This window comes from Sardina pilchardus, chromosome 22 (genome assembly GCF_963854185.1).
Source record: "Sardina pilchardus chromosome 22, fSarPil1.1, whole genome shotgun sequence".
Taxonomy (NCBI): Eukaryota; Metazoa; Chordata; class Actinopteri; order Clupeiformes; family Clupeidae; genus Sardina; species Sardina pilchardus.
In genome coordinates this window covers 12,083,493-12,110,992 of record NC_085015.1, presented here as the reverse complement: position 1 = coordinate 12,110,992, position 27,500 = coordinate 12,083,493, and the positions used below count along the sequence as shown (strand labels likewise).

At 45.3% G+C, this 27,500-nt stretch overlaps 1 protein-coding gene across 1 annotated transcript in view; it reads right to left on the bottom strand.

The window, feature by feature from the left end:
• Positions 1-27,500, bottom strand: part of pcdh15b (protocadherin-related 15b) — a 204,121-nt gene that overhangs the window by 141,204 nt on the left and 35,417 nt on the right. Inside the window, 6 exon segments of the mRNA XM_062526974.1 lie at positions 723-831; positions 13,774-13,944; positions 14,211-14,321; positions 15,141-15,260; positions 22,777-22,932; positions 23,999-24,159. Of these exon segments, the coding sequence (XP_062382958.1) occupies positions 723-831; positions 13,774-13,944; positions 14,211-14,321; positions 15,141-15,260; positions 22,777-22,932; positions 23,999-24,159 (828 nt within the window).

Here is a 27,500-nt window from a genome sequence, read left to right as displayed (position 1 = left end):
TACACTTTCGGCACAAAGTTCATCGATAACACACTGCTCCCGGTAATGTGTTCCTTCGGCGCGCGCTCAGGAACGACAGGGTGCAGCACGACGCCTGCCAACGCTGTGACAGTTTGAACGAAGTCCCAATTAGCATCCTGAGGCTTGGCCCAGCCGCCGCCATCACTCAGAATTCCTCTCGGCTGTTGCCTATGCACCGGGAATATGTGTGTGGATATGTGTGTTGGAGTGAATGATTGTGTATTTTTTTTCTTCTTTTTTTTAGAGCGCTATGCACGTCAGCACCAAAGTTTTTAACTGACAAGCACTCAATACACAACAGATTTTATTAAGCGGCAATGACAAAAATAGAATTGGATTGCAAACAACACGGTGGCAAAGTTTGACGAAGGTGTGCAGTGTGCATTGTTTGTATTGAAAACAATTGAAAGCAATGTAATTGGACCTTGAAAGCAGACATTACTTTTATTTTATTTTCTTGTCATTTAGTAAACGTTTATCCATAGCAACTTACAGTGAACTTACTTCAGTCTCGCTGGGACAACAAAGGGTTAAATGCCTTGCAAACTCACAACATTGTGGTTTTTCTATTTGGAAGCCCAGTTCCCTAACCACGAGACCACCACCACTCCACAAGGAAAGAGGGATAGAGAAGAGGTGAGGGGAGGAGAGGGGAGGAGAGGCAGAGAAGAGAGACAACATTTCATCTGACGAGGGCATACCTATGAGGATGGAGTAGAGGATGCCGGGCCGCTCGGAGGGAGGCTGGATGTTCCGGTCCTGGTCCACTGCCTGAATGGGCGGAGTCACGTTCACTGGGTTGACTTTGCTCTGAGAGGTGGGGAGGAGAAAAAGAGGGGAACATCTCACGTGAGGCTTTCATCTCCGTCTCTCTGTCACTTCCACAACCATGCTCGCTCTCGCTCTCTCTCTCTCTCTCTCTCTCTCTCTCTCTCTCTCTCTCTCTCTCTCTCTCTCTCTCTCTCTCTCTCGCTCTCTCGGTCGCTCCCACAAGCACACTTTCTTTCTTTCTGTCTCTCTCTCTCTCTCACTCTCTCTCTCTCACACACACACACACACACACACACAAACACACACACAGACACCCACAATATATGCATAGACATACACACAACTTGTGGCAAGAATTCCTTAGTCATTAATATCTATTCCTCGGCTCTGGCGTACTTGAGCACCTTTGATTTCTGTGGCTCCTTGATGTTGCTGCACCTCTGCAATGTCACAGCCCAAAACCCCCATGCAATATTCATGAAAGCCTCGCACTAAACAGACTGCGGTACACGACCTGTTGTCACATTAGTTTTTTCAAGACTAAAGTAACAGAGAGTAAACATCAGGCATTATGTGACAACCTGCTTGTGCCGTCGCGAGCGGGGCGCACGGCGACTGCAGGTATAATGCAGCTTCATTCTGTGGCTCCTCGGAGATTTATGTCACTGTCGAGACGGGAGTTCCACTCCTCGCCGTCTAAAAAAAACCTCAAAGACGAGTGTGTCTCCCTCCCACTCTTTCATTCTCTTCCGTTCTCTCTTTTCTTCTCTTTCTCTTCCTCTCTCTCCCTCTCTCTCTCTCTCTCTCTCTCTCTCTCACTCTCTCTCTCTCTCTCTCTCTGTCCTTCATTCTTCTTTAGCATGGGTGTGCAAAATCATAAACACACGCAGGCCAGGGCTTTAATCTCAAGGCCTGGTAAATAAGAAAGCTCATCTATAATTCAGTCCACCTTTCGGTTGCAAAAAAGGGAGAGAGAGAGAGAGAGAGAGAGAGAGAGAGAGAGAGAGAGAGAGGGAGGGAGGGAGGGAGAGAGAGAGCCCTGCAAACACTATAATGACACGGATATTAAAAGCCAGAGAAGGGACCCAGCTCTGAGCTCTGTTTGAGTCAGCAGTAGTCAGCACCAACCAGTCCATGGTGCTCATAGAGGAGAGAGAGGGAGAGAGAGAGAGAAGGATAGAGAGATAGAGAGAGAGACAGGGAGAGAGAGAGAGCAGTAACAGGGTCCCCCTCCCCCACTCTCCTCGCCTCTCCCCTTCTCTCCTCATCTCTCCTCTTCCTCTTCATTCGCCCCAGGCCTTCGTTTCCTTAATCCTTAACTCCAGACATACGCACCCACCAGCAGCCGCCATGACGCAGCTCTAGATCTGTGTGTGGCCATGAGTGGGGTGAGTCCAGTCGAGTCGAGTCGAGTCGAGAGAGGAGAGGAAGACTTGACAACAAAAAATAAAAAAAACTCTCTTGATTTGTTTGAGCTGATGAGACAAGATTGCAACATGCAGTACACAGTGTATGCACATGCACACATGTGGACGCACACACACACACACACCCACGCACGCACGCACACGCACACGCACACGCACACGCACACACACGTGCACAACAGGAGGGCAGTGCAGCGAATGTTCTAAGCAAAAACGCATCTGTTTATTTTCTCCCTGCTGTTGTCAGTGGCATTTGCTTTTAATAATTGATGTTACTTTGTCATAAGAGAGCCGCAAATCACCGGCGAAGTCCCGGTGTGCACTCGTAAAGAGTTAGCGCGCTTCTGCACCGTGAAAAATTAAGGAACAAATCATCGGCTGGAAATGTGCTTACTGAAGTGCTAAACACAAGCACTTCCTGGACACCTCGTTTTCCCCGCACCCCACCCACTCGCGGGCCAGCGTGCACGCTGCGAGGATGTTTGCTGTACCAGCTAATGACTGCGTTCTCTTTAAAACACATTAAACAGCGAGAGGTACGAGGCATTGACTTTTTCAAAAGCACATCTGAAGTGTGTGTATCTTTGTGTGTGTGTGTGTATGTGTGAGTGTGCGTATGTGTGAGTGTGCGTATGTGTGAGTGTGCGTGTGTGCTTGTGTGTGTGTGCGCGTGTGTGTTTTCATCCATCTCTGGCTGTTTGTGTGTATGGAATGTAAACTGAGGGCAGAACAGTGTGCCCTTCCGATACTATTCCAGAGCATTCTGTAGGACAGAACCTACACAGAAAGGCATCAGTATGGACTGTGTGCTGCTACCACTATTTATGGATTAACAGGCCCACATAAGGACCCTCCAACAATAACAGAAGCAGATTCGATACCACTTCAAGGAGGGTATTGGGTTCACTTGTTTGTTTTGTGGACTGTCCGGCAAAAATGCCCCATGGCTCGGGAGAGTTTGGGATGCTCAAGAATTACCTGAGCACAGAGCATGTTTATCATTTGAAAAAGTTCGATAAATAGGGCAATAAAGTGTCTGGCTGTTTTGTATTTGTTTACAGTGCCGTCCAAGCAGTCTAAAGAGATGCTTATAATTCACCGAAATCTAGTCTAGTCATTTCACCAATAGACAATTAAAAATTCCACGTACATCTCTACTTCTAAGTAGGAACAAGCAAAAATAGTCTGTATCTCAAGAGATAACAATGAGGAGAAGTTCAAAGTGTTTGCAGTCAGCATAGATAAGAAAACCCAATAATTACCTTGCACAAAAAGCTTTCTTTCAGCTACAAAAACAAAAGTACTGTTCGCTATTTGTGTGTGCTTGCACGGCTGAATGATGGACATGACATAAGTGGGCAATTGATCAGAATTACTCTTCATTATAGTCAACAATGTAAGCTATACTGTTGATGGTACAAGATGAAGCGAACATGAAGATCACATACTAAATCATAATTATAGATATATTGAGAAAAGGCATGAGTAATGAGTCAGTGATGAGTGAAAAACTGTGCTATCATTCATGCAGAAAACAATCATCTGCTATGCTTTTATTATGATCTACTGCGTAGGCCTATATTTCATGTGTGACTAGCGATTTATATGTTTCATAACCTTTTACTACCTTGATTTAACTTAGTTAGTCTCACTGAGATAAGGAATCTATTTTTCAACTGGCCAAGAATGGCAACAGTAAAGTACTTTATCAGCTGGGCATAAATCAGCTCTCTCACAACAGCCTAGCCCAGCTCATATTCCCTGTCGGTGGGTGAGCAATCAAACACTTGATGATATGAACAGTGAAATGAAGAGCTGACAAAAAGTAACATTACCATCAACAACTGGCCGCTATAGTTATGATTCACTAATGAATCAATTAGCACAGCTTTGGAACAAATACTGTATAAATAAGGATACTTGTGCACACTGTACATCAATCAATGATAGTCAAAGATGATAGTTAAAAGATGAAGTTACTGATTACTTAGCCTGGTTAAAATAGGCAAATAGGTTTAATTGGTTTAATTAAAGAAAGCTAAAATGTCTGGCTAAAGCTACTGTATCCAAGGCATATAGATCAGTCAGAAAGGAAGTCAGCACAGAGGGGCTTATCGCTAGTTTGGCCAGGATGACCACCTCAGGCTCAACAACCCTAACAGCTATCTCATCCACAATAGTCAACATTGCCTGCCTGTTTATTGTGACATAAACAAATGGTTAGGTCAGCCACAGAGGCCAAACAAGGCCTCAACATTGTTTTTTCAGCACTGACTAGCCGAGGCCAAAAAAAGGCTAATGCTTTAGTGAATTCTGCACTGACCAGCTGAGGCCAAACATGCTAATGGTTAAGTGACAGAAGAATTCAGCATTTATTAGCCAAGACTACCGCCTTAGTGACAGAAGAATCCAGCACTGACTAGTTGAAGCTAAACACGGCTTAGCAACAGAATAATTCGATCAGCACTGACTAGCCCATGCCGAACAAGGCTAACAGTTTAGCAACAGAAGAATTCAGCACTGACTAGCCCATGATGAACTAGGCTAACAGTTTAGCGACAGAAGAACTCAGCACTGACTAGCTAGCCTATAAGCCGAACAAGGCTAACAGTTTGTTTAGCGACAGAAGAATTCAGCACTGACTAGCTAGCCTATAGGCCCAACAAGGCTAACAGTTTGTTTAGCACCCACACTCTGGCACCTCTCTCCCCACCACCCCTTTGCATCTCCTCTGGCTCGGAGGAGCAGCTGCAGAGAACAGCTAAGTGTCGGGCCTCTGGCAGAGATTTATCTCCCGAGCACTGCACAGTAATCCCCCATCCCCTGCAATTACAATGCCAGGGACCGCTGTAAATCAAAGGGGGCCGCGGTGGGCCCAGCGCAGAAGAGATTAGCCATGATACCCTTTCAATCAGCCATTATCTATGGGGTTACTATGGCAGCACACTCGCCAGAGAGTACACTAATGCCGGCTAATGTCGAATAATGCAGAGGAGGCAACAATGGGGTGTGCGTGGTCATATGTTAGCAGAAAATCGTGAGATTAAGGCACCCAGCTTGCATGGTTTTGAGGGACGCGAGGGGGGGTTGGGGGAGGTGTGGGGGGGTGGGGGGGGGGGGGGGGATATGCGCGCTCATGCATATCTACGGATATGAAAATGGCTCCAAGGAAATGACACCATTAGCGGCTCTGTCTGCTGAAAGCGTAATTCAACAAATCTCCCATAAGGTAGATCTGATGTCGCCTCAGAGTATCAGTTTTTCAGGCACTATTTTGTTTTATTTTTTTTGTGTGTGTGATGGCATTCACTTTGTAGCAGCGGCTTTTTGGCAGCGCAGCTAAATTTAGCCGTCAGCTAGGAGAGGGAATACACAACGTGTCACAAGGGTGATTCCTCTGCGCCGGCAGACGCTTGATGAATATGTACGAGGTCGAGATCGTGAAGCACTCATTCAAGGTGAAAGAGAGAGGGAGAGAGAGAGAGGGAGAGAGAGTGTGTGTGTGTGAAAGAGAGAGAGAGAGAGCGAGAGTGAGAGAGAGAGGGGGAGAGAGATTGTGAGAGAGAGCGTGGGAGAGAGGGGGAGAGAGAGAGTGTGAAAGAGAGAGAGAGAGAGCGTGAGAGAGAGGGAGAAAGAGAGAGAGAGAGAAATGGCCACTGTGGATCTTTTATTGCCCTAATTAATGAATATGGTTTTAGAGGAGGGCAGCACTGAGGGGTGTGTGAAATGACTGATCTCCCCGGCCTCCCTACTTCAGCTCAATAAGACGACATGACAACATACTACGTACCGTTTCTGACACGCGCACACACACACACACACACACACACACACACACAAACCACACCACACCACACCACACCCCCCCACACACACCCACACACACACACACACACACACACACACACACACACACACACACACACACACACACACAAGCACACACACACACACAAGCACACACACACACACACACACACACACACACACACACACATACACACACACGCACACACACACCACATTCACTTAATATGATCATTTTCTTTTGATTCAATAATGTCTTAGCCTTTGATACTATCGCCATCAACCACATCTATTTATGACACTCCAATATGACCCTACGGTAGTAACCCTTTCATATTATGACTCGCAGCAGTTGTGATAGGGGAAGGTCGCTATTACTCACATTGTGTGTTGTGCTGGGAATACAGATGCGATACAATGACACACTACAGGAAAATACATGAGTGGTTTACATCTCAACATTTTTTGTTGTTATTTAGCTTACTTACATTCCAAAGTTGCTGACATTATGGCAAAAATACCCACTGCATCAGTGCTTTTTCTCTTTTAAAACACAAACCAAAACCTTGGTAATGGTTTGCGTCATAGGCGACTGTTCAAAGTCATCCTAAAATTACTTTCTCAACTTTTTTTCAATATTGTTTTTTTTTTTGTTTTTTTTTTTGGCCATGCCGTTCTGGGCTTGTTTGCTGCGTTTGGAGAGATCGTTCAAAAGTCCAAGCCCTGATACCTGATGGCAGGAAGCAGAGCTGTCAGTTCAGATGCGGCTCGTCAAAACCGCAGACGGACTATCTGGGAGCAGAGACGGGTTTACAGGGACTCCTACTGTGCTGGGACTTGTACACCGAGAGAGGAGAGGGGTCGAGGGAAAGAGAGAGAGAGAGAACAAGAGGGAAGAGAAGCAGGGAGAAAGAGAGAGTGAGATAGAGAGAAAGAAAGGGAGAGAAAGGGAGAGAAGACTGAGTGTAGAAGAGAGGGCAAGATAAGGTGAGAGAAAGAAGATAAGACATACAGAAGGGACGGAATGGTGTAAAAAGCAGAAACATGCAGAAAAACGATAGAGAGAGAGAGCGAGGGAAGAGCGAAGGAGGCAGGAAAGAGGGAGGAGGAGGAGGAGGAGGAGGAGGAGGCTGGCGTGAGTGTGTAAGTGGGTCAGGATGTGAGCGTGTTTTCTGGCTGGCAGTTTCTCCAAAATGTGAGTGCTCGGAGAGGAAGCCAAACGACAGGGGGCAAAGTGGCAAACTGCTAGGAAGAGGCTGCATGCTTAAAATGCCAGCAGCTGAAGGGGAAATATGAGCAGGAGGAGAAAAGAGAGATATATGGGCCGTCGGGACTCTAAGTGGAATTCATACTTTTTACATGAGACCACCCTACAGGCTTCTGGGTACATCCTACACAGCTTGTAGCATGCAGGGATGCTCTCTCTCTCACACACACACACACACACACACACACACACAGTGTTTGTAACTTCCTACCCTATCAAGCTGTGCAGGCTTTACACTAACTGCTTATCTTGTATGTCCCACAGGCTTGTTGGGATTGCATGGCCAGTGGGTAGTTCAGAGGTTAAGAGAGGATGAAGCAGCAGGTTGTTTAGATTTGAGCGATGATCAAGAGTCATAACTCTGGAGGGGGGAATCCAATGGATTTCTGAATGTTTACCATGGCAAAAGAGCATGGGTCATGTGGTGTCTTTGCTGCAGTTGATACATTACTTAACTTAAATTTACATACAATTAACGGTAAACTCCTGACATATGTTATATTCCCATGGAGAGAGTGGGAGAGACTTTATAATGTCTTGCTGAGAGCTGTAACTGTATAGCATAGCATAGTATACAGTAGTATAATATATAATAGTTACAGTATTCATGGGTTTCATCAGGTCCATTTCCACATGTGCAAACACCATGCAGTCTGCATTCATAATCTAAAGTAGGTGGTTGGTTGATTTGTATACACCTGTGGAAAAAGACCTGATGAAACCCATGAATAGTGTAGTATGTTATAGCATGATAGTATTGTATAGTATAGTGTAGTATAACATAGTATAGTATTGATAGGATAGCATGATAGTAATGTATAGTATAGTGTAGTATAACATAGTATAGTAAGACATATTCTGCAAATGTTGTAATGCGTAATACTATCATGTTACTAATATCTATCTTCATCAAATGTATTTGATTACTACCCACTGATAAAGACCCACTGTCTTCTGATTTGAGTGTCAACATACTGAATTATGTCCATTCCCCAAAACGAAAACAAGAACATGCCCACAAGACTCATTTTGGTGGTAGGAGATGAATCACTGCTATTCCTCAGATGAGGTGGGCGATGGGCACATCTCCAAAAGGAATCAGAGACAATATTCAGATCTATACTATGCCACTTCTGTCAAACCTTTTTCTGTCAACAAGAGCGTCATCAAAAGCTTGCTTTAAAAAAAAAAAACAAAGATAAAACTCCAAATCAATCGGATGAAGCTACTTGACCAAGGTACAGATGACAAATGTACAAATAGGGTAGAAATGACAAAAAACAGGAAACGGCAGAATACGAACTGACAGGAAATCATCTGAGCCCTTCCTAAACTCCTCCATCACTTGAGGCCTTGACCGAAAGCCACTTGAGTGTGGTACGCACGAATGTAATGTCTCTATGAGAACAGGATCACCCATCAGCCTTGGAAAACCATTCACAGAGATCACGTTGTTTCCCCCTCCGTTATCTCACCAGGAAGTCTTTCACATCAAGTGTCTCACTGCGCCGAGGCGAGGCTGTTTGTCGTTTTTTTTCGCGAGGGAACTCATTTGGACTCAGATAACAACACGGTACTCGGGAGCGCGTGCGGGCATCGACGTTAAGACTCTCGGCTTCTCAGACACTCCGCCAGTCTGATGTGTCTCGTTCCACCTCTCGCTAACTCCCTCGCTCAGCTCAGTCACTCTGGCTGTCTTTCTCGCCATCGTCTCTCCGAAAAGGTCATCATTTGTCATCGGCTGCCAATCTGGACTGGAGGAACAGTGATGAGAGGGGAGCAACTCAGAAAAACAAAATCACTGCAATCTGCATCTGCACCGCTGGAAATGATCATGGAAATTGCATGAATATACTGTACTGCAGCAAACATTTTTTGAGAGAGAGAAAGAGAGATAGAGAGAGAGAGTGGGAGAGACAGATAAAGAGAGGTTCTAAGTATAGAGATCGCTAAGACATGTGACCAATGTCATCAAAACACAAAGAATTATGGGTAGGTTTGGCTCGCCTGATGCCAGCCCATGTAAACTAGTGTTCTGGGTCTATGATCTGGCATGATAATAATGAAAACTAAGCGTGAAAAAATTGTGTGAAAAACAGAACATAATCTTGCGCTTCCTTACTGCTGCTATCCATGCCATTCCTCGCCTTTTTGTCACCTCTGAAACATGGCGTGTTCTATTATTTTTCCACGCTGGAAAACGATAAAAGATAGCTTCATGTTACTCTATTGAATTTTATAACACAGCTGGTAAACGGCATTTCAACAACTGCACTTCGTTATTCCCGCACGTCAGTAAAACAACTTAAGTTTTGGGCCACCGATTCCCAAAATGCGTTGCGTTTTACGTCACGTTCTCAATCTCTATAACAAGAAAACAGAGTTGTGTGAAGTACGCCACCAGTAGTAGCCTCTAGACAGCGGATACTGAATCAACAAGATGACGCTCAAAAAATCATCCTCATCTTTGAACGTTCAATATGCACAACTTCTTTCAGCTGCAAAAGTTAATGCTGAGAAATTCTACAGGTTCTATTAAGACTTAATAGAAAAGCAAAGATGGCCACAGGGATCCATGCCTGATCAAGGCCAGATCTTTAAAAGTCAGTTATAAATCTGCAGCGCAGGTCGTCTTAGGACACTGTTGCACATTAATGAACTAGATGAGTATTTATGGTGTTTATTACCATTGACGGATATTTGTGAAATTGTAACTCGGAATTCATACAACTTATATATAGATTTCAAAACCATATACTGTTCTTTATTAACTCACCAACATGCACATTTAGAAGCATACCTTGACCTCCTGGTAACTTCTAAGCCCACACGACTGAACCAGTGTGTGAGATACTGTGTGAAGAAGAGTAGACGCACTGTTTTTTTTTGGTGACTGATGAAATGATGAGGCAATCACACAGCGGAAGGAACAACGAGAAGCGGGAGAGAGGAGCCTAAAATACAGAGAGAGAGTGACCTTCAAAGCCCGGATATTTCCATGTGGTGCCGCATGAAAACAGGCGGAAACGTTTCAAGACGGCAGAAAAAAAAAAATGCTTTTTCTCACCCAGCACCGAGCCCTGCCGATTTCAAGGCGCTTTCCCCTGGTGTGCCGACCCATCTCCCATCGGAATTAGCAATGCTTTCAATTGAATCAGAGCGGCCACTCACCGAAGGAAAGAGCGGATGGGGGGGTGGGGGGGTGGGGGGGGGAGGAGGTGCTATGGCTCAAAGTGTAAAACTAATTACCTGTGAATTATCCAATTTGTGATTCCTCCATTTTCATGCTTGTCTTGCCACGGCCGTTTACATCTCCCCAGCTCTTGATGGGGGTGGACGGGGGAGAGTGGGAGGGGGGGGGGGCGCTCGAGGGGTGGGGGGACGACTATGTAATACCACAGCAAGCATTTACCACTCTCGACAAAAATCAATAGCGGAGGAAGGGAGGCCTGACTTGTTATCTTCATCTGAGAGAATTATGAAGGCGTGAGACAAGAGGGAAGTGAATTGACGTGGGACTACCCGCATGTGCCTGTCCCATCTCGAAAAACACGTCGATTGCCTGCTTTGATTGAGATCGAAAGCGATTAACAACGCCTATAGCTGAGAGCTGGAGCGGCTCATTCTCTAAAGTCTAGCTTACCGAGGGAGCCTGTGGACCAAGAGCCTGCAGCGTTCGGACCACATTATGGTCCAAGAGCCCACGGGGACCCATGTTCAGACCCGACCCGCGGTCATGTGTTCATCCCTCTCTCTCTCTCACTCACTCACTCACTCACTCACTCACTCACTCACTCACTCACTCACTCACTCTTTTACTTGCTCATTTACTCCCTCACTCACTCACTCACTTCCTGTCACTCACTCACTCACTCACTCACACTCTCTTTCACTCAGTCACTCAGTCAGTCACTCACTTAGTCACTTAGTCACTCAGTAACTCAGTCACTTCCTGTCACTCCTCACTATACTCTCTGAATAAAACAGTAAAAAGCCCCAAAAACATTCTTATAAAAATAGTCACGCTCATCCACACAGAATGAAGACCACATTCAAACTTGTCGGAATGTTCCGAAATACATACCGGCAATTTATATCCTCCATGTTTGCTTTGCCGTGAAATGTAGCTCTCACAAACAAAAATCCCAACAATCTGAACATCTCCACAAACTTGACTGTAATATCACAGCGAGATCAAGAGGAGGACATTGAGAGATTTCCAACTTTCCGACTTCCAAGTTCAATTTTGAAAACAAAATAAAATGCAAAACTCGCTAATACAAAACACCACCTTGTACATAACCACTCGAATAACAACAACAGAATGACCCAAAACAGAAACAAGGCGGTGTTCAATACCAGCGGTTGTTACCATCACAGGCACCAGACCTCAGTAGACAGCAACATTTACACAGAACAACATGTAGTCCATCATCTAAACACGTCGACTCATTGGCATTCATAGCAGAATAAGCCTCTTTTACACCCAGGGGGTGAAAGAACATTTATGACCAAAAAAAAATGTTTGTCATTCCTGAGCCAAGGGGTCAATCCCGAGGATCAGAATGCTCGACACCTGGACACACTCCTCGTCACTATGACGATAAAACAAGACTGCAACCTTCCTCTTTGATTAGGACGGAAGCCAAAGCCAACTTTGGCAGGTTCGTTGGAACAATCGCAGACAATCACATTTCAGGGGCATGGATACAAATGGGCCCTCTTGTCTCTGCAGCGTTCCTGGGGTTTCCCTTTGTAGTCGCTTCAATCACCACCACCGCCGCACTCAGGGAGTCCAAGTCTAGACGCTTTGATCTTCCATATTTGATGTGCAAGCAACTATATCCAGCGGTTAGTCATCATCACCCCCCCCCCCCCCAACCCACACACACACACACACACACACACACACACCACCACCACCACCCTACACACACACATACTGTATACAAACACACACACACACACACACACACACACACACACACACACACACACACACACACACACACACACACACACACACACACACACACACACAAACACACAAAAGCAAAAGTAACAGTGTTAAATTGCTTTAAGGATGCACGACTGCAATGAAAAAAAAGGGCTTGGGCCCAAGAGGATTCAAGTAGGAGAGTTTAAAAGAAAGTGGTGTAAAACGCTCCGTGAACTTCAAGGGAAGTGGCGCTACCTAAGCGTCAAGGCCAGTGTTAGTGAACAACAGGCTCTAGACAGAGAAGACCGGAAATGTACAAAAATGCACAGAATCACCAAGTCGGACTCTGGGAGGTTTCGGCCGTCTTGGAAGAGGCCGGTCCCAAGGACCCAGTCAACAATCTCTCAGGAACGCGCCACTGCCATCAAACGCAATCTGTTTCCTGTTAGCTGACAACCCCTATTTTTCTATCATCGACTTAACAGCCTGGAAGAGAATTGCCACCATGTGTGTCTGTGGCTCACAGTGACCAGACGCTGGACAGGAAAGGAACATCAATGACAGGACTCCTGAGGCACAGCAATTGTGTGAGCGAGGGATTTTTTTTTTGTGTGTGTTCTGTACACATGGCAGTTGGATGTGACAAAAGCGAGGCGGCGACAGACATTAAGAAAATGTGTGTTTAGATGCCTTTTTTCAGAAAGGATCACCAGGTCCATGTAAAATCATGCTGACAGGAGATGGTTTAACTCTTGCATGGGTTTAGGCGAGACAAAAAAAGGCTGCATAACAACTGCTTTAATCTCCGTCTGTGCACACAACACTGTCATTAATTTGACACCACAGCTTGAGCCAGCATTGTTGCATAATTCAGTATCCTTTCCAGCTACATATTACAGTTGAAATTCTTCTCATGTTTAGTAGGTTACAGATGTAGCACATAGTACAAAGGTCTCAGCAGCAGCATCAGATCCTTTAAAATGAAATGCTTAGTGAAGGATAAGACCATATAGATACAGTATACAGAAGATCAAAACAAAACGGTTCTCAAAACAATCTAAACAATGCCAAATTAGTGCTATTCTTAGTGACAGATCCGTTTATCTTCTCATTTATGCACCTATCAATACTGTACTGTGTAAAAAGCACTCTGGACTCGACTTTGAAGCGTGGGTTAATTGGGAGAAGACACAGTCAATAAAAACAATGATCTGCTTGCCATATCTGTTGTCTTGCCTTTCTGCACCGAAACCACAGAAGCAGGAGAGGAGAGCAGGTAGACAAAGTAGCTGACTGTGGGGAAGGGTACGTTTGTGTGTGTGTGTGTGTGTGTGTGTGTGTGTGTGTGTGTGTGTGTGTGTGTGTGTGTCTCTCTCTCTCTCTCTCTCTCTGTGTCTCTCTATGTGTGTGTGTGTGTGTGTGTGTGTGTGTGTGTGTGTGTGTGTCTCTCTGTGTCTCTTTATGTGTGTGTGTGTGTGTGTGTGTGTGAGATAAGGGGTTATGACTGGACAGGTTTCCCAGGAGAGACAGCCTTTACTTACGGGGTCAGCCAGCTCCAGCACGCCGGCATGGTAGGTCAGGGGCTTGCAGTCGTGCGTGTTGTCCACCAGACTGCACGGCAGGAACATGGGCCCAAGGTCATCACCGTCCAACACGTCCACCGTCAGGGTTGTGGTGGCTGTCCGTCTATCCTTTGGGTTTGGAGCTCGGTCCTTCAGGAAAACAGGGTTTGTTTTTTATTATGGATGCTAAGATATCCATATCAATACATACGATATTCCTATTGAGCAATATGTCAGCAAATCAAATCTTTAACTGCCAAAGAGAATACTACATAATTCCTAGAAGACAAACTTTAAAGACCAAAATATATTTTTGGATTTTCTGGCGTGATATAGCATTGATAAAACCCAATCCCCCAAGAAACTGGTGCAAAATCCTATTGTATCTTATCTTTTAAAAAAAGAAAAAATCTTACATTGGCCTGGATGATAACAAGGTAGCGTGTGATTTCTTCATAATTCAGCCTCTCTCGAAGCACCACAGAGCCAGACAAGGTTAGGGGGATATCAAATGTCCTATTAGCCGTCTATGGAGAAAAGAAAACACAGTTTGTAAGCAGAGGTTACAGTATGTGTTACAGATAAACATCCACTTCACGGTAAACTCAGTGTGCTTTATGTCAAGCAGGCACAGCTCTTCCTTGGACTTGGCTTGACACCTGTAACCTTCATATGATACCAAGGATACCATAAGCTAAGCAAGTGTTTACAGTGCATGCAAGTTTAACAAGGTCGGCTATATTTCCAGGGCAACACTTTCTGAACTGCAGGTTCCCGAGCAAGCTCTGAGTGAGAAAACTGTAAACAAGGCGATGGGTGTGTCATGGCAACCAGACATGACATGCAAACCTTGAATGACTCAACCTCGGAGAGTTTGAGGAAATGCAACAACACTTCCTTTCGCTGCACTGCATAAAACCATTTCCACATTGAATCTTTCAACAAAAAGCATAACAATTATGTAATAAGCATAATATATTATATAATCATGTAATTATATCATGATTATAACAAGATTTCGCCACCATGTAAACCAACTTCCTCTGGAACAGCACAGTACACAGGAAAGACATAAACAGGAAGATGTTTCACCCGGCCAATTAAGGTGTCATTAATTAATCAGTGAGGCCGGGCACCTGGACACTGTGAAATGGGCCTATTGTCATGCCATAGCAACCAGACCTGGCAAAAATGCTGCATTACTCAGCCTCTTAGTGCAATGAATCAGGCAACACACCAGACAACTAAATGAAACGACACGACTACGATGACTTATCACTATCCGAGCTTAACATGCCGTAAGCCGCATTTGTATGCGACGTGGGCTAGTATGTGACGGAGCTTACTGGGTCATTTGGGTTGAACTGAATGGTGTACTCGATTTGGCCGTTGGGTCCGTCGTCGATGTCAATGGCTCCGTTGTTTCCAGAGAACCCGGAGAAGATGGTGGTGCCAACAGGGGTCAGCTAAAGGGAGGAGGAGGAGGGGGGAGGGGGGGGGGGGGGGGGCAGGAGAGTAGAGAGAAGAGAGAAGAGAGGAGACAGGCTTTAACGGAGCACTGCTGCCGTAGCATGTAAATACACACAACACGATAAAGCCATCTTGACACGGTGAAACGAACCATAGACAGGCAAGGGAGATGCTCCCTGCTGGCTCGGTGAGGGTGAGTGTGTGTGCTCCCATGCGATATGTGGCTTAGTAGTAGAATAGCAGGCTATACTTGGCATTATGTGTCCCTCCCCAGGTAGTACATAAATAACACTTAAAGAGTGTGAGAGGTATATAATGTCATCTCTACATCAGTGTATTTTGGATTAGAAAAATGAGTACAGTACAAGCAAAAGGGACTAAACGCATGCAAATTTATTGTGAGTCAGTTCCCCTCCTAAATTGAATCATTTTTTTGCATAATCCTAATGACAAAAAAAAACAATCAACCAATTAACAAAGAAACAAAAATTGGTGGAGGGGAAGAAATCAGCATTTGTTACAAAAAAAACCCATCAGATGAATGAATGAATGAATGAATGAATGCCTTTACTGTCACCGCAGTTAAGTACAATGAGATTCATAGAGCCACTCTAGTAAGTGTGTCAACACAAATACACTTCATTAAAAATCAGAGTGAGTTCATGTTGGTGATGCAAATGTACCCAGAGTCTTATACACCTCAGTGTAAAGTACAAAGTAACATTTTTGGTGGAGAACTACAGAGGAAAACAGCTGAAACCCAAAGAGTGCTCATGCTGAGTAGACTGAGTAGTACTTCAAACAAAAGTGTCGGGCAAATGTCTACAAGTTGCGCTCCAGTTTTTTGAAAAACTCGGGCCAACAGCCTCCCTGGTGTCTTCAAACGCTTTTTACCGCGGAACATAAAAGAGTCCTCGCCGCGGAACAACTGCGGTGGACATCGGCGGAACACTCTTTTCCACCTGTCACAGTTGGAACCCCCTGACGAGACGCACCTCTCTCTCTCTCTCCTTTCCTGCTCTCTACTCTTGTGATGTGAGAGAGCAACTTTAACAGCCAAATGACCGCCGAGGATAGCCCGGGATGACAGCAGGGGTAGGTAGCAGGTGTCTGTGTTTTTGAACTCAAATAAATTCGGGGGCAACGGTGAGTCAAGAATGTTAAAACACGGAGTACAAAGGCACTGGCAGAGTTAAAGAGAAAAGGAAATCAGGCCGTGGCCTCTTTCTCTTTTCAGCGTGTAGTGCGAGGTGAGAAACGATGGTTATTTTGTTGTTCCGTGACTTGACGAATGGTTGAGATGACTAAGCGATGGCTTCGTGAAGAGCCACGACTATTCACTCGAGGGCGGAAGCAAACCAAACCAATATGTAAGGGATAATGTATAGAACGCTGGTCACTATCGGGAAAATAAGTACCGACAGGGCAAACCGGACCCCGATGTGAAGCGGAGGGTTCTTGTTTCGCCCTGAACGTACTTATTTTGATAACTGACAATAACGCGATATTGCTTGGTTCCTCTGTGGACGTTCACATCATTAACCAACGTTTTGGACTCCGATGATAGAAAGACTGGCTTCATTCGTCTGCCATCTGTGCTAAACCTTCATCCCTAATGAGCCTGTCCCCGGCCACACCCCGACCATTATTTAATCTGTCTATTAATCCCGGTGGGGGAGACTCTCGGCTCCACTCCGCCATGACACTCAGTGTAAGACAAACAGCATTAGACAAGAGGCAAGCTGTTTACATTGCACCCTCTAAGTGACGCATATCAAAGCCACGTGGAAACCGTCGATCCCGACATCATGCGACATTTCGTAAAAGCAACACTTAAAGGGGCCGATGCCTCATCAGAAGTCCAGGCCAGCTGACACTGTGGGGGCCCCATGCATTATTGAGGGGCTAACAACAGGCAAGTCAGTGAAGAATGAGGAATTGCGACCGCCTCTGATCCCTGCTGGTGCGCTCTTCCTCATACCCTCATCTCCCTCCATCCCGCCACCCGCCATTCCGACCCCCGCCGGCACCGTCACCGTCACCACTCGACCGACGGCGTAAACGATCCTTGCAGCTCGTTCCCGCCGGACAGCGCGTGCAGGCTCTCGCCTCGCCACGTTGCAGCGCGGAGCGTTCCCGCTATCGTTACGTGTCGGCCGGGGCGGGTAACGCGTGAGCGGCATCCTAATCCTGCTCCCCCGTACCGCACGACTTGCACCGGATGACAATGGAGTGAAGTGTGCAAATCTGCACACGCTACTCTTGTTCTGCACACATTAAAACTGAATTATCATATTTATGGCACCGAACCAATTACGCTATACTCTATTATCATGCACTAAGTGTGTGCATTTTCCCTCTATTTCCCCTATAGGTATATAGCATATTTATGAAGCCTACAGGTGATGTGGACAGTGTTACATGTTAAACACTTCAAAGTGCTCCTTTTACTGCAGACACACACTAGTGACCGCAGATTAAACTCTATTTCTAAGGCCTATTCATATAGCTATTCCTAAAGCCTACTCCTAAAAAGACCTCCTTTATCATAACTGTTGTTTTGCTCCTTTTCCTATCTTCCCCTGTCCGTAAGTGTGAGCGCATCTCATACTGTATCTTGTATGTGACATATACACCAGTGGTCTGAGCCGGCTGACACAACACACCACACACAGAGACGCCGGTTCCTAAAAACACCTCCCTTGTACTTAGTCACTGTTCTTCAACCCTCCTGTCTTTCTCATCCTCTCTCGTCTGCTCCTCTCGTTTCTAAAGCAATCACCCTGTAGTCCTATCTTATCTCTTCTCCTCTGCCAACTCTTCTCTCTCTCTCCCTCCCTCTCTCTCTCTCTCTCTCTCTCTCTCTCTCTCTCTCTCTCTCTCTCTCTCTCTCTCTCTCTCTCTCTCTCTCTCTAAAGAGACCTCCCTCCATGTTCACTCTTCTCCAGTAGCCCTTATCTTATCTTCTTTTTGTACCACGCCCTCCTCCTTTTCTCTGCCCGTCCTTCTGAAGGAGACCTTCCTCCCGGTTTGTCTTATCGCCGGTCCTCTCCATCACAGGCTTGGCTGGCGTGTGAAGGACTTGAGCGGATGCTGCCAGTGGTGGCTGAGCCTGCACGACGGCGATGGGTCTGAAACGTTTGATCAATGCCGGTGTCACAACTGTTCGCAAACCGGTTTTGAGAGGGGGGGACGAGAATGGAAAATGAGCGCATGTGTGAAAGATACTGCAAAGAGAGAGGGGGATTGAAAGGAAGAGAGAGAGAGAGAGAAGGAAAGAGGGAGATATATAATAGGGTAGGAGAGTGGGAGGTAAAAAGAGAGAGGGGGGTTGAAGGAGACAGAGGAAGAAATAGAGAGAGAGAAAGAGAGAGAGGGAGAGAGAACAGGGTGAAAGAGTGGGAAGCAAAAGAAAGAACAGGGGAATAAAGGACTGCTGGATGGAGAAGAGGAAAGAACGAGAGAGAAACAGAACATGCAGTGAGAGTGAGTGAGAGTGAGAGATAGAGAAAGGGAGATGGAGCGAAAGAATGAATGAGCAGATCAAGAGAGAGGGAGAGCTCCTGTCAGTCTCTCTGCAAGCCAGCACACTAATGACTGAAGGCCTGCAGACCCTCCCTGGGGAGACCATTTCAATTAGAGAACACAGCCATATGACCCCCCTCCCCCCACCCTACACACACACACACACACACACACAAATACATATATATACACACATACTCTCTCCCCACATAAATACACACAAACACACACACACACTCTCTCTCACACACACCTCTCTCTCTTCTCTCTCTCTCTCTCTCTCTCTCTCTCTCTCTCTCTCTCTCTCTCTCTCTCTCTCTCACACACACACACACACACACACACACACACACACACACACACACACACACACACACACACACACACACACACACACACACACACACACACACACACACACACACACACGCACGCACACACACACACACACACACACACACACACACACACACACACACACACACACACAGCACAGCCCCTCCCACGGGTCTCAACTCTAGCCTCGGAGAGGACCCCTCTGCAGTGCACTCCTACACGACCACTTCTGCTGACACGTCACCATAAAGCACAGAATATATGCACCTGTGACCATAAAGAGATTTATATATGACATTTAATATAAACGCATACCTACGATTACATACATAGTTGAATGCGTAGCAGTCTGCCTATCCAGAAACAGCTATGCTGAGACGCATTACATACAGCGAGAATGACATCTGAATGACATTTGGAATGTCTCATAAAGATAGGAAATATGGAAGCATCGGGTGAGTCAGAAACAGCCAGAAGAAGCCAGAATGTGGACTCTATTCATGTAATAAGTCACACCACTACATGCAATGAGAAAACTCTGCAGAAAATGTAATATTCAATGCAGAATATGCAATGCTAGGGGCAACAGTTAATATTATACAGAAAACAACTGTGATAAGAGTAACTGTAAATGTGTTTGGAAAAGCTAAAATACTCACTTATATTTTTCCAATAACTGTCCCTCAAAAACAATAGCAGTGCCTGCCCTGCATAATTTATTGTATATAAAGAAGACCTATGGTATGCGTTTTTGTCGGTGTGAGGGTGTGTGAGAAAGAGAGAGAGAGTGTGTGTGTGTGTGTGTGTGTGTGTGTGTGTGTGTGTGCGGGCATATGAGAGAGAGAGAAAGAGAGAGTGTGTCTGTAAATTATGTGTGTGTCTGTGTGTGTGTGTGTGTGTGTGTGTGTGTGTGTGTGTGTGTGTGTGTGTGTGTGTGTGTGTGTGTGTGTGTGTGCATGCGTGCGTGCGTGCGTGCGAGACATACCACACTGCATCTAGTTTTACGGATGCTATTGGACAAGCAGTGAGTGGGCACCCGCTCTCTCAGCTGTTGATCCACAACAGAAGCCCCTCCAGGCCTCACCCCCACAGGTGCCCTTGTCTGCAGTGTGCGCTCTCCTCTCCCTAACAAACCTGTCTCCTAGAATAACCCTCCGCTGGTCTACAGGTGCCCAGGAGGAACACTAGAGCAGGCACCACAACTCACAACATCCCCCTTCCAAGCACAGACACAGAGGAGAAATATATATATTTTTTTTTTGAGGAGGGTGTTATAAACACAAAAAAGTCAGTGAAAACATACTGTTTGCCTATTGTTACGCTTATATCAACCAGAAAGGTGCAAGACACTGATGTACTGTAAGCATCAATGTGTGTAATGATGATATGCATGAATGTCACTTCTGAAACAAATATGTATATTATGTGTGTGTGTGTCTGTGTCTGTGTCTGTGTGCGTGTGCATGTGTGTGTGTGTGTGTGTGTGTGTGCATGACTATACAATAAGCAGCTATAGTTCATCAGGCATCCATCTGCAACTGAAATTAGCATTACATGCGCTGACTGTGTGGTGGCATATCGCGATATAGAGTTGCTTAAGTGTCAGCTGTGCCAACTTCACATGAATGTATAGCACATGAGTGTCAGCTGTGCCAACTTCACATGAATGTACACAATACAAGTGCATGCAGAGATGCAAATGTCTTTTTTTCATAAGAGCTTCCTGGGCATGTGGGTATGTTCATCCTGAGTACCTGGTCTATGTGAGTCTGTGTTCAGCATGTTTATAATTTACTGTGTGTGTGTGTGCGTGTGTGTGTGTGTGTGTGTGTGTGTGTGTGTGTGTGTGTGAGTGTGGGTGTGGGTGTGTGTGTGTGTGTGTGTGTGTGTGTGTGTGTGTGTGTGTGTGTGTGTGTGGGTGTGGGTGTGGGTGTGTGTGTGTGTGTGTGTGTGGTGTGGTGTGCTTGTGCACGTGTGTGTGTGTGTGTGTGTGTGTGTGTGTGGTGTGGGTTCTGCTGATGGATGTGTCTCTCTGGTGAACCGTGATGCCACTAATTATAAACCGGTGACATATTCTGGCATCATTCCGTCCGCCATCGACGCCAATCTCAACCATGCAGAAGAGCGCCCCCTCCACCACCCCGATTGGTGCGCCTCTTCCAACAGGAGAGAGAGAATGAGAGAGAGAGAAAGAGAGAGAGAGTGAGAGAGAGAGTGAGTGAGTGAGTGAGTGAGAGAATGAGAGAGAGAGTGAGAGAGAGAGAAAGAGAGAATGAGAGAGAGAGAGTGAGAGAGAGAGAAAGCGAGTGAGTGAGAGAGAGAGAAAGAGAGAATGAGAGAGAGAGTGAGTGTGAGAGAGAGAGAGTGAGTAAGAGAGAGAGAGAGAGTCATGCTAATAAAGCAGCCTTGATGTGAACTGAGAAAGAGAGAGAGAGAGAGAGAGAGAGAGAGAGAGAGAGAGAGAAAGAGAGAGAGACTGAATCTGCATAAAAAAAACTTGATTACATTCCCTCTCATTGACTGCCACCTATGATCCAGGACGTAAATTAATTTTGACTTTATTTTTTTTCCCCCAACACAGCACTAATGGACTGGCATCAAGCCAGCTGAGTGGCAGAACCATCTACAAGTATTGAAGGGAGCTGAGGGGGTGGATTTTAGACTAGAATCACACACATACTGTACACACACACACACACACACACACACACGTACTGTACCAACTGTCAAAAAAAACAAAACGTCTCTAAAAAAATGTATCTGGTGTCAAAAGCTTGGATGTGGCAACGTCACAATGTGGGCTGCATGGGTGGACGGACGGGCTAATAAAGCCATTAGCTATTTTTGAGCTCCATAAAGTCAAACAGTATTATAATGGAGGAACCAGCACCTGCATCTCTGTCACAGTCCCTGGGTTCATAAACCTGGCTCTAGTCTAGATTGACTGAAATTATACTGAGCCATGATGAAATAACTACAGTAAGAAGGACTCATTGGGTGCCTCTCATTTAGTCTTTTATACATCCTCCCTTCCTTCCTCGGTCCTCGTCCTCACTGATCTACATAAAGAACGATGGGGCGGCAACAATGGGATAGTCTATCCAGTGTTAGTTATAGATCAATGGGAACGAGCCAGGAGAATCGAGCATCGAGGATCGAGGAGAGAAGTTGAGAGGCACCCATAGTGTACCTTCTTGGCATCGATTTAGAGGTGTGAAATACAGTGCTGCAATGGAACATGTCTGCCCTCTTTCACCTCATTCGTGGCTGTATACTGTACAGTGATACTATGGCTGCTGAGAGAGTACTGGATGTTCTGACATGGTCATCAATACATAGTGAACCACAGGTCATGAGTGAAAGTCTGCATAGAACAACACATAAACAAACAGACGTCTAGAAACTTCTCTGTTTCAGATACATACTGGTTTCTAAAGACTTCCACAAATGATCTTTTTTTCCTGAGGTTTCACTGCCTGAAGTTTTTGCAGTGTTTCCTTGTTTGGTATCTTATCAACATCTACTGTATCTGAGTGGCCCCTAAGATGACCCTCCCTGATTTGAAGATGAGGCCAATCTAGAGGTGTGAAACCAATTGCTCCCTGACCCCCCTGCCGCCGCTGCGGAACGTTCTCTCTCCCCGGCTCTCACCTCGTTAATGGCCACGTAGTAGCGCGGCTGCTGGAAGCGAGGGACGTTGTCGTTCCGGTCCCGCACCACAATCCTGACCTCGTGGAGGATCACCGTGCCGACCAGCTCATTTGTACACTGCACCTGCACCACGATGGACTGGATATACGACGGAGGCTGATGGAGGGGAAACAGAAAAGACACAAAAATATGGGAATGGATACATAGACTGGGTACAGTGATTTCCTGTTTGTCAGCCGCATTGTGTATAAGCCGCAAGACGGTATTTTATGCAAGTTAAAAGAAACAAATGAATACATACAGGGCTGATAGACAGGAAATTATCTGCGCCTGAAATTATCAAATACATTCAATATAGAGAATAGCCTTTCTTGACATCCTTGCTTGGCAAGCTCAAGCCAGACCTGAACTCTATCTGGCGGACCTGTATATAGACTGGGTAAACCCAGCCCGATCTGCCGGCCCTGTGGCTCAGGCTGGAAACGTCCGCATTTTTTACATCCTGCCTTCGTTTCTATCCTGCTTCCGGAGGGACCAATCACTAGTATATTACAGTAATCTCCTGTGTATATAAGCCGCAGGACAGTGTTTTATGCAACTTAAAAGAAACAAAACCATATTAATACCATATTGCCTGTCCCCGTGTATTAACCTCATAGCTGAAGACATTTAGCAAAATCATTGTATTAGCTGTGGCTAATAGTCTGGAAATTACGGCAAATCCAGCCCGATCTGCAGGCGATTTGATTTCACCCTGTGGAAACAACCACATTTTTTAATCCTGCCTTCGTTTCTATCCTGCTTCCTGTGGGACCAATCACTGACTGGCTTATCCACCTGGCCTATCCGGATTGTTGGTCTGATTTTTAAAGGACTATCCAAATGCATATAGAGTCATTTGAACTATGCCCGTTGATCACATCTCTTGAGCAGTACAAAATACAGAGCAGACTCCCCAGACTAATGTTCGATCTTAAAAGATTGAGCTTGGTCTGGTGATAGCCAGGTTAATGAATAAATAATAGGTATAGAGATATGATAAGCAGTGTTCGTATAGTGTTTCAATCTGGCATATCAAAGTTTGTTAGAAAAGTACAAGTCATGGTCAAAGTCGATACCTGAAACATAGCGAATCAATATGAGCCCTTTCCCTCGATTACATGCATTCCATGCATATTTTTCACAGCGTAAATACTGATTAAGTACACTTTCATGTACTTACATCCCTGTCCAGAACTCTGCCGGTGCTGTTTAGGTAGAGTCGTTGTCTGACCGAGTCCAGAATGACCCAGTGGTCGTAGTTGTCTCGCAGTGAGAGAGAGATGGTTCTGTCAGGGTCTTCCGCTCGCCCGTTGATCTGCATGTTCTCCACCAGCAACGTTCCTAGAACGAACACACAGAGTGTCAGGATTGACCTAGAACTTTCCATCTAAAAAGGACTGCTTTATATGCCTCTGAATAATGATTGACTGAGGGGGCTTAGAAAATACCTCAACATCCAAAATAGAGTAAAAAAGAATGAATGACACAAACAGCAGAGCAGAGCAATCATGATTTATTTAAGACCGTCAGGAACCACTTTAATTCCTTTCCCCCTATTCCGAGGCACAGTGAGTGGGATCACGGTAACATCCAACGTTCCTCAAGATAATACACATACATACAGTACATACATACACACACACACACACACACACACACACACACACACACACACACACACACACACACACACACACACACACACACACACACACACACACACACACACACACACACACACACACACACACACACACACACAGGGAATGTTCTTTCACGAGCTTCCTTCGAACAAAGCTAGTACACTAGCATCAGTTTGATTTGCTGCTGTTGTTGTAACTGAATGTTACTGAATGGTTATCAAATGTGTTACTGAATGGTTATTAAATGTGTGGCACAACTGCAAAAAGAAACTCTAGACAGCCTCAGCGATAAAGCCTGTCTCATGGACACAACAGTAGCAGTACCCTTCAGGTTTTTCGGAGCAGTGTCGAGTTAGTTAGCGCCTGGCGATGGAGGCTGTGCGGGGCCCTAATTGTATTGATGGGTCGACAGAAGTCTGCCATGCGTGAACTAAAGCTATTGTGTGGTGTGTAACAGCCAGCGCACTGACCCACTCCATGCCCTTCCTTATGGGATCAAATTAACAAAATGATTCTGAATTAGCTTTGAATTAGCAAAATGAATTAGCTTTAAATTAGCCAAAATGAATTAGCTTTGAATTAGCCAACTGAATTAGCTTCAGCCCAAGTGGCACAGACTTTGCTCGGTGCCCCCGATGTTTTGCTTCTTGCCAGTTGTTGCCCGTTAAATAAATCAGGCCTCTGTGTATTCTGGAAAGCGAGAGGTCCTTCATGAATCCCTCCTCAATCACCCATATCTTAATAGCACAGGGCAGGCGCCACGGAGATTGTGCTATTATCTCCGCTAATGTCTGGCAGGTTCTGCGAACAATGGCTCCATGGAGGAAAATACAAAAAAATATTTAAAAAAAATATTATTGCCCTTTCTCCCAAGGTAGAAACATTAATTATCCTTTTAAACATTATCACTCCACAGACAACGATATCTTTTTCACTCTCATTTTCATGTCTCATGTTTTAAGACACAGTAATTACCTCACAATGATTACCTTATATCATCAGATTTGATAGTTAACTCAGAGGGGCTCAGTGTGGGCTGATATTTTTATTATCCGTTCTTCTTAGAAAGATATAGTCTTTTAGCCATTAAGGACCTGAACAGTCCTTGGGGTGAGATTGTGACATCCATAGAGCGTGTCAACTGGTCAGTGATCAGAGAAATGGAGTATTTTCAGTGAAGAATCGTATTCTATTAGAGTATACCAGGTTAAGATGTTGTGTTACACACAGATACACTATCTTTTAATAAATGTAAAAAAAACACACACCGTCTATCAACAGCTCAACAGATACTTTTGTCTGGCATATTGGCATTTGTGTGTGTGTCTGTGTGTCTGTGTGTCTCTCTGTGTGTGTGTGTGTGTGTGTGTGTGTGTGTGTATATATGTGTAAGTGCGTGTGTGTGTCTGACACTAATGGCCACAGGGCTTCAAGGAGACTGTCCATCCACCACCACCACCTCTTCCTATACACTCCCACGCTCCGACAAAGCACCACAGACAACATTTCATGCCTGTGTGTGTGTGTGTGTGTGTGTGTGTGTGTGTGTGTGTGTGTGTGTGTGTGTACATCAAATGCCTGTGTCAACACACACAGGTTCACCACAGCTCATGTCTTGTGTGGGTAGGAGAGATGAGTTTTCCATTCATGCTAGTGGACAAGCGAGAAAGGCTTGAGAGTGGGATTCTTCTGTCAGTCTGAGACGGCTGAAATAGGACTGGACATACAGTACGGCTGACTGCAGATTATTGCCCTCATCTGGCAATGTTAAAGAAAGTGGAAACAAAAAATCTTGGATCTGGACTCTACGCCGTTATGCGAATAAATCAGACCAGTCATGTTTAAGTTATATGAGCAGACACATACACACGCACGCACGCACGCACGCACGCACGCACGCACGCACGCACACACGCAGACACACACACACAAAATTGTGATGCCCTTGTCCTTCTTTCAGAAGCAAAAGTAAACATGGGTTGCACTGGGAAACCTCCTTAGTGAAGCTCGGGGACTAAGGGCTAAAGGCAAAACAAGCAATTGAAATCAAAAGCAAACTCAGAGATATTAGCTTAAGACTCCGCTGGCTTCCTGACTCTCTGCTGAAATGTATTTGAGAATGCTGGCTGAATGCTTGCTTAGCAAACAACATTTACAATAAGTGAAAGAGGTGTACACAAGAGAAAGGAAAGAGTGAGTGGGGGATGGTGTGTGTGTGTGTGTGTGTGTGTGTGTATTCTCATCTGTGTGTGTATTCATTTATGTGTGTGTGTGTGTGTGTGTGTGTGTGTGTATTTGTTTCTGTGTATGCTGTCTGCACAGGTATTCTATCACCTTAGGTAAAGTCTCTAATTCACATTCCAGCGATCTGCTGTCTTAGACTCAGGAGTCCTTATTACTGGGGCCTGCTGTTCCGAAACACACCACAGATATCTTGGATTGTGGACACAGACCTCCAGACACCACACACAAATGCAATAGTAAAACAACACACCTACTCAACAGTGAAACAAATAAAGAAATGTTTCCCAAGCAATATCCTGTCAGAAATGATAATGACTAGATATCCATTTGAACAAGTCTCTGTACCAACACACATTTGAGTGGTTTGTGAGGCTTACGATTGACATAAGCAACTCTGACAGATTTAACATGCCCTGAATGACTGACACAGGAAGCGTTAGCTTCCGATGATCACGAACGATGTTAACCTCGCCATTTTGTCATGCTCAACTGAGCTTGAAGTGTGAATCCCGGGGGAATGGTGTCAACAGGCATTTTAGCTCCAAGTACCCAAAGAAAGAGTTCATGAGCGTGTCAATAGGTCGAATTGTGAGCGGGATCTGCAAGCCTGACAAACATCGAACGACTTCGCTCTCTCTTTCTTCAATTTCTTTTTTTGAAGGGGGATGGGTAATGGTTCACTTTGAGTGTATCTCTTTGGTAACGCGCCCCCATCAATTTCAAATGCCAGACGCGGAAACGGAAAGGAAGAGAAAAAAAAAGACGAAGAGTGAAAGAGAAACGCTCGCTTCAAGC